General features: G+C 47.4%; 1 protein-coding gene across 1 annotated transcript; it reads left to right on the top strand.

Moving 5' to 3' along the window:
- Positions 1-3,838: 3,838 nt before the first annotated feature.
- LOC127051533 (uncharacterized) lies at positions 3,839-6,474 on the top strand. The gene is made up of 2 exons (XM_050953949.1): positions 3,839-4,750; positions 5,808-6,474. The coding sequence occupies exons 1-2, from the start codon at positions 4,198-4,200 to the stop codon at positions 6,272-6,274; spliced, it is 1,020 nt and encodes a 339-aa protein (XP_050809906.1). The 5' UTR covers positions 3,839-4,197; the 3' UTR covers positions 6,275-6,474.
- Positions 6,475-7,909: the final 1,435 nt, after the last annotated feature.

Genomic DNA, 7,909 nt, shown 5'->3' with positions numbered 1-7,909 from the left:
TCAGGGGGTGGGGGCAGGCCACAGACAGGGGTAAGGGGGCTGGCTTTCAGCAACCCCATGACTAAAAATGTTCCAGTGCCACTGAGGGGGCTAGCTATTGTCCCTTGGTGAGTGTTTCCCTCCCTTGCCACTGGCACTGTTCACCTTTCTCTGCTGTCCCTTTGAAGCTCTCCTATCCATTAATGTGATACATTGCAAATGCCACCCATCCCCAAGTCCCTTTATTATCAAAGCCACTGAGCCAGTTGTACCCAACTTTTCAGTGTGGCAGCCGCTGGACGACCAGCCACCGAAATGCCACCGAGAACCTGCATCATTGAGAAGCATGGCCACCAAAATGCCACTGAGAAGCAGTAGGCGGGTGCATATAAATGGCCGGGTGGATGCCATGCATTGGGGACCATGACTAAGCAGATAAATAATCCCACAAATATTGAAATATCATAGTACAAAATGTTTAGCTCTGTGACTCAACAGTATGTCTAGCCACATCTGTTGGTGAACCCTTGAGTGTCAGTTGTCGTCATTAACATCGCCACCAACTGTGTTTGTCAGCCTGGTATTGCCCCAGGCATACAGGTAGGTATACAGCTTTTATAATATGTTACACTGACTCCCACTGGGGCTCACGCATATTTCTGAAGGTTTCAGCCCCTTTAACCTGTGTATACTTCCACACCTCACTGAATTTGGGAGGACCTCATTTTTCATGGGCTAATTTATTAGTTCCCCTTATACTCACTAACATTTGTCACTCAATCATCATAACAAACTGTGGTCAGCACATCGCTGACACCTTACATCTGCAAAAATCCCTCAAATACTGTAATCAACTTTAACTGGTACATTGCAATATATATTCCCTAAATATCAGCAATTTAGCTACATTTACTTAATGCAGCATTCTGACTTATGACCTCGTTTGATGTAGAGTCATCGCTACCTTGTGACAACTTATGCTCTAAGGTCACTTACTGGTTAGGTCTGTACGTCAAGTCTATCTTTAGGACTGAGGCTTTGCTTGGCTAAGCTAAATATCTTACAGGCCTGTAGGCCCTGTGTTACAATGCTAATTAATACTTAAATTTCACTTCTATTTCCTATGCATACCTTATATCTTTTATCTTTGGCTACAGTTCTTGATTACGAGATATGGGATAAAATCAAAGGAGGACTAAGGAGTCTCTGTGATAGTGAGGGAAAGACTGGGGAAGTACAATTGGACAAAATATTACAACAAAGGAGCAAGATCTCGTTCACAGTTATTAAACAAAGACATGGTGAGAATTTGGCAAGATTGGGACTGGCCCATCAAAGCTACAGCAATTACAAAGGACTTCCCTCGCTCAAACTCAGCGATCGCAAAATCTTAAGAAGGAATCATAAGCATCTGTCAAGATACCTGACAACTTGGCTCAGAAAAGTGAATTGAGAGGAAACTTACAAGTTGAAAACAATTCACAAAACTAACCCTGTTATTGACCATGAGACTGAACAGTTTGTTACAGATAAGGCTTTGCCAAAAGAAGGTTTGCGATACAGCAAGTTGGGAAGATTACTGCAATGCCTAAGAGACTGATTGAGACATGTTAATGTTGTGCTATAGTAACCTGAAGGGTTGTTAAATCAATTAGTGTATTTGTAATATTTTGTTAGGTTCACTTAATAGTGTTTTCATTCGGTAATTTAGAAAGGGATCTAAAAAAGGGAAGCTATTCCATAGAGCAGTTGATCTCAGTCAGGAGGCTGGGCCTCCCCCGAAGGGCCACAAGCAGGTTTCAGGGGGCTGCCAAGCAGGGCCAACGTCAGACTCACTGGGGCCCAGGGCAGAAAGCTGAAGCCCCGCTGCATGGGGCTGAAGCCAGGGGTCCTGAGCTCTGCCACTTGGGGCTGAAGCCTGAGCACTATAGCTTTGCAGGGTCCCTGTGGTGAGGGGCCCCAGGCAATTTCCCTGCTTGCTACCCCCTAATGCCTGGCTCTGGATTTTATACGCAGAAAACCAGTTATTGTGGCACAGGTGGTAGTGGAGTTTTTATAACATGTTGGGGAGGCCTCAGAAAGAAAAAGCTTGAGAACCCTACTATAGAGTAAGTCCTCCAGGAAGCGTAGGGCTTCCTGTGCACTCTAGAGACAATCTTTCATTTCCCACGATATATTTCCTGCTGGGACATCAAAAAGAAGCCTAGGATAGGATAGTCACAGGCTGCAGATACACAAAGCAGTAGAGTTTGTTACCTTATTCTGTCCGTAGGGCTTGTTCCTAACAAAGGTTTATCTTAACACCAGTCTGCTCATCATAAAGATATTGCATTCTCCTCCCCTGTGAAATCCTACTGAGCAGGTCTGGATTAACCTAGGTGCATTTACACAGGGCCTCCAATCTCAGAGAGGCCCTGTCACAATCCAGTGTGTGGGGGGGTGTCCCCTGGGAAGGCAGATCAGTATTGTATGTTGCTAACGCTGTTGCAAGCATTGCAAGGCATTTTGGGAAGGGTTAAAGGTATGAGTGTGACGTGAAAGATTCCTTTGCAGGTAGCAAGAGGATGAAGGGGGAGGAAGGGAGAAGAGAATAGGTTAATGTAACGCCTTAGCTCTCAGCTCAGCCCAAAGATAAGATGCGGGCTCCAGTCTCAGGTCACAGTGCTCGAACAGACATTATACAGCCAAGAAACCAGCCATGTCTGCATCTTATCTAACCCCAGCCAACAGTGGGAAAAGGTTTGGGAAGGGTGTCAACTAGACAGGGGATTGCAAAACTGGCAAGAGGGTGAAGGCCAGTGAGGAGAAAAACAACCGTCACATCCCTGAAGCTGGTGTGTTTTGGGAATGCTGAGGCGGCCACAGAAAGCTGGTTTGGACTGGTACAAAGAGCACACAGAATAGAGGTCCCTGAATGAAACACCCGCAAAAAACCCCAGGACTTAAAACCCTCCTGAGAGCTGAAGCTAATCAGAGATCAACAGCGGACCCTGGACGACCTTCTTTGTACGTTACACCCTGGCTTGGCCAGCCCCAGGTAGTGCGTGTGTGAGTATTAAACTGGGTTAGGGCTTGGAGCACTAACGCTTTCTTCCTTCCTCTGAGTGATGTGGGGAACCCCCAGCACTCTCCGCTGTTATTGTACTTTATTTTATTAATAAATCTTTAAAATGTAGACCCTTGTTGTGCTCCTTCATCTCCTCCCCTAATGATCCTGTGGCCTCAGCCTGATCACCTGATGTCTCAGGCAGATTGGTAACATAAATCTGTCACAGCCCGTCACCTCAACCAGGTTTGACTTGACCACCCTTCCCTCTGTCATGATGGGGAGGCAGGACCCAATTTGAGTGGAATGAGGGGGCACACTGAAGTTTTTCTCCATCTTCATGCTGTGGAGAGAGCGAACGGAACATTGAGGTAGGTCAGCCCCACAAGACAGGAACTTTTGAAGGGTGAGCGTGGGGCAGACTGACTCTTCAACACCACCACTAAAAGCCTCCAATCATTGGGAATAAGACCCTACACCCCTCCAGGTACATCCCCTTCCCCAGGGGCTGGAGCAGCCCCCAGAGTCCTCCTCCCAGCACCTCCCACTGCAGAAATGGGAGGCCCCAATTTCCATAGTGCACGGGGCCCCAAAATTCTTTCATCTGGCCCTGTCTCTGAAGTCAGAGGAGCTGTCCAGGACTGCCTTGATGCAGGGATCATGGATCAGATTGCAACATCAGGGCCATATTCATACCTATATTGATACAGATACCTATATACAAAGTTCAATAATAAGAGTTTTATTTTTTTCCCTGAATCACAAAGTTAACATAGCACAAGGGAAATTCTCTGTGAAGAGCTCTGTTCACTATGGCCAGGTCCAGACTAGAGCTTTAAATCGATTTAAACAGCGTTAAATCGATTTAACGCTGTAACCGTCCACACTACAGGGTACAGAAAATCGATTTTAAGGGGCCCTAAAATCGATTTCTGTACTCCAGCTAAACGAGAGGAGTAACCCTAATATCGATTTTTTAAAATCGATTTTAAGCTAGTGTGGACGGAAATCGAAGTTAATGGCCTCCGGGAGGTATCCCACAGTGCACCAGTGGCCGCTCTGCACAGGTAAAGGAACTCTACTGCTGGCCAGGTACACAGGAAAAGCCCCGGGAACTTTTAAATTTAATTTCCTGTCTGCCCAGCGTGGAGCTCTCAGCAGCAGAGATAACAATGCAATCTCCTGAGAATAGGAAAAGAGCTCCAGCATGGAACACACAGGAGTTGTTGGATCTGATAGCTGTATGGGGAGAAGAGTCAGTACTTTCAGAACTGCGGTCCAGTAGACGAAATGAGAAAACCTTTGAAAAGATTTCTAATGCCATGCGGCAGAGAGGACATAGCAGAGACTCGTTGCAGTGCAGAGTTAAAGTGAAGGAGCTCAGACAGGCGTACCAGAAGACCAAAGCAGCAAAGGGCAGGTCAGGATCTGGCCCCAAAACATGCCGCTTCTACGAGGAGCTTAATGCAATATTAGGGAACTGTGCAACGACAAACTCCCCCTTGTCTGTGGATTCAGAGGTGGGGGTAGTGATCTCTGCCACTGCTGAAGACTTAGAGGACGTCGAAGATGTGGATGAGGAAAAGGAGGAGGACGAGACAGCAGAGAACACAGAGCATTCAATTCTCCTTAACAGCCAGGATCTTTTCCTAACCCTGACAGAAGTACCCTGGCAGCCCTCTCAAGCCAGTAGCCCAGAAAATGAAGCTGTGGAAGCGTCCTCTGGTGAGTGCACTTTTTTTAATTAAAAGCATAGCTGGAAAGCAAGCGTTTTTTACTGAGTGATTTGCCATGAGTGCTTGCATGCAGTAGCTGGAATTAGAGTTACTGGAACAGTCTGTTAACATGTCTGGGGATGGAGCGAAAATCCTCCAGGGACATCTCTATGAAGCACTCCTGGAGGAACCCCAAAAGCCTTTGCAGAAGGTTTCTGGGCAGGGCTGCCTTGTTCCGTCCGCCATGAAACGAAACTTTACCACGCCATGCCTGGAGCACGTAATCAGGTATCATTGCATGACAAAGCCTAGCAGCGAATGGGCCCGGGGACTGCTGGCATTCAAGAAGCATAATTTCTTTTTCTCTTTCTGTTATTCTCAGGAGAGTGATATCATTCATGGTCACCTGTTAGAAATTAATGTACTTTAGTAAGGGAACAGAGATGACCATTCTTTCGTTTCTGCTGTATTGCTCCAGTAAATGAAAATCTTTCCTAACATTTAGCCCTGTGGGGGATGGTAGAATGCTAAACATTCCCATGGGGCGGTGTCTCCAAGCACTTGGGCAGCATGAATCATCGCTAGTAATTGCCATGGCAGAGGGGGGAAGGGGTGAGGTGGAAGGCGTTAAACCTACCTCCCAGTACAGCAGAGATGCAGATTGTGGGGGGGGCATTCACTATTGCCCTCTGCTGAACCTTTTCCATGGCTTAAGAAAAGAATCCAGTGTTATTCCTTTAAGCACTTTGCCTCCAAAGCGTGCAAGCTACCTGATAATAGCAGGGGGTGCAGGGTAATAAAAGCCATTGCACGGTTCACTGCCATTTCACTTACCATGTTCTCCAGACACAGTTTGTGTACTCCCCTGAACTGCGTCTGAGCTGATATCTCAGTCCACAGCCGCAAGCAATAAGTATTAAAAGAATCCTAAGGCGACCTTGTAGTACAGTTACATGTGCTAGGTACGGTGAATAGTGCAGTTCACTGTGAAAGAGTATAACCATTGTTCTGTGAAATGTGTCTCTTATGATTCTTCTATCACTCTTTCCCCCCCACCCCCCACACAGCTGCACATTTCTCCAGCCTCCCTTCTCCTGTCCGACAGGGAGGTCAGATAAGGAGGCTAAGGAAGAAGAGGACGCGGGAGGAGATGTTCACAGAAATAATGGCAGTAACCTGTACTGAGAGAGCTAATCAGGGCGACTGGAAACATTTGGTCGCAAAGTACAGGGAGGCTGCCAGTCAACGTGAAGACAGGAGGGACGCTAAAAATGATTTGTGGCGGGAGGAAGATCAGCGTTGGCGGGCAGCAACGCTGGAGCTTCTTCGTGATCAGACTGACATCCTCCGCAGTATGCTGGAAGAGCTGCGGGGTCACAGAGTGCCACTGCAGCCCATGTATAACCTCCCTCAGTATTCACCGTGTCCCACTCCTTCCAGAACCAGGCGTGTAAGAACGCGTGGGGGAAGGCTTTCTGCAACTGCCCACTCCACCCCCGTGGACAGTCCAACCAGAAGGCTGTCATTACATTGAAATGCCCTTTATGTCATGTTTCTTCCCTCCTGTACTCCTCCCAAACCTCTCCCGTGGTACCTTTTCATTTTTTTGACTCTCAGTACATGCTATTCAAAGGCAGTGTGAGGGTGGGTTGTTAATGATAGTAAGCAAGCAGTTCTGGAAGGCTGCAGGGAAGCTAGCTTGCAGCATCAGGAGTTAACACATGGGGAGGTGGGTAATAAAGGGGAAATAAACACAGCAGTCACATCGTACCATGGACCATGATAAATCTTGTTTTCAGGGCTTCTCTGATGTGCCTTTTTCTTACCTCCCTCCCTCCCTCCCTTCAAACCTCCCTCCCTCTCTTCCCCGGAAAACCCCGAGGTATGAAATTTCATTCAGAGGCTTGATAAAGCAAGCATGAGGGTTGGTTGCTTAAAGGGACTGACTTTTAATAATGAACACAATTTTTTAAGCATATAATAGTAACTTTATTTTCAATAAGCAATCAGTTATGGAAGGGTGCAGGGAAGCTTGCTTGCCCCAGCAGGAGTCAAGACATGGGGAGGTGGGTAATAAAAGGGAAATAAACATAGCAGTCACACCGTTCCCTGGTCCATGATGACACTTCTGGGCTGCCTTAACTACCTTTGTGTTCCCTTCCTCCCTCCCTCCCTAACCCTAACCCTTTACTATTCTCCCCCCAAAAAAACCCAACTTATGTAATTCTATTCACAGGCTTGTAAATGCAAGAGGGAGGGTGCGTTGCTTACAGGGACTGTCTTCTAATAAAGAATTCAATGTTTTCTACAGACAGCAACCTTACTTTCCGTAAGCAAGCAGTTCTGGAAGGGTGCAGGGAAGCTAGCTTGCAGCAGCAGGACTGAATACATGGGGAGGGTGGTAATCAATGGAAAAGAAACTCTGCATTCAAACTGTACCCTGGCCCATGAGGAAGCTAATTTTCAGGGCTTCTCTGATGCGCACAGCATCCTGGTGTGATCTTCTAATTGCCCTGGTGTCTGGCTGCGCATAGTCAGCGGCCAGGTGGTTTGCCTCAGCCTCCCACCCCGCTATAAAGGTCTCCCCCTTACTCTCACAGAGATTGTGGAGCACACAGCAAGCAGCAATAACAAAGGGGATATTGGTTTGGCTGAGATCTGAGCGAGTAAGTAGCGTTCTCCAGCGTCCTTTCAATCTGCCAAATGCACATTCTACGACCATTCTGCACTTGCTCAGCCAGTAATTAAACAACTCCTGACCATTGTCCAGGCTGCCTGTGTATGGCTTCATTAGCCAGGGCATCAAGGGGTAGGCTGGGTCCCCCAGGATAACTATAGGCATTTCAACATCTCCAACTGTTATTCTCTGGTCCGGGAAGTAAGTCCCTTGCTGCAGCCGTTTAAACAGAGTAGTGCTCCTGAAGACACGAGCGTCATGAACCCTTCCTGGCCATCCCACGTGGATGTTGGTGAAACGTCCCTTGTGATCCACCAGGGCTTGCAGCACCATCGAAAAGCACCCCTTGCGGTTTATGTACTGGGTGCCCTGGTGTTCCGGTGCCAAGATAGGGATATGGGTTCCATCTATGGCCCCTCCACAGTTAGGGAATCCCATTGCAGCAAAGCCATCCACTGTGACCTGCACATTTCCCAGAGTCACAACCTTTCG

This window comes from Gopherus flavomarginatus, chromosome 5 (assembly GCF_025201925.1).
Source record: "Gopherus flavomarginatus isolate rGopFla2 chromosome 5, rGopFla2.mat.asm, whole genome shotgun sequence".
In the NCBI taxonomy this organism is placed as follows: domain Eukaryota; kingdom Metazoa; phylum Chordata; order Testudines; family Testudinidae; genus Gopherus; species Gopherus flavomarginatus.
Note: the sequence above shows the minus strand (reverse complement) of the source record. Positions and strands in the feature narration are given on the sequence as shown.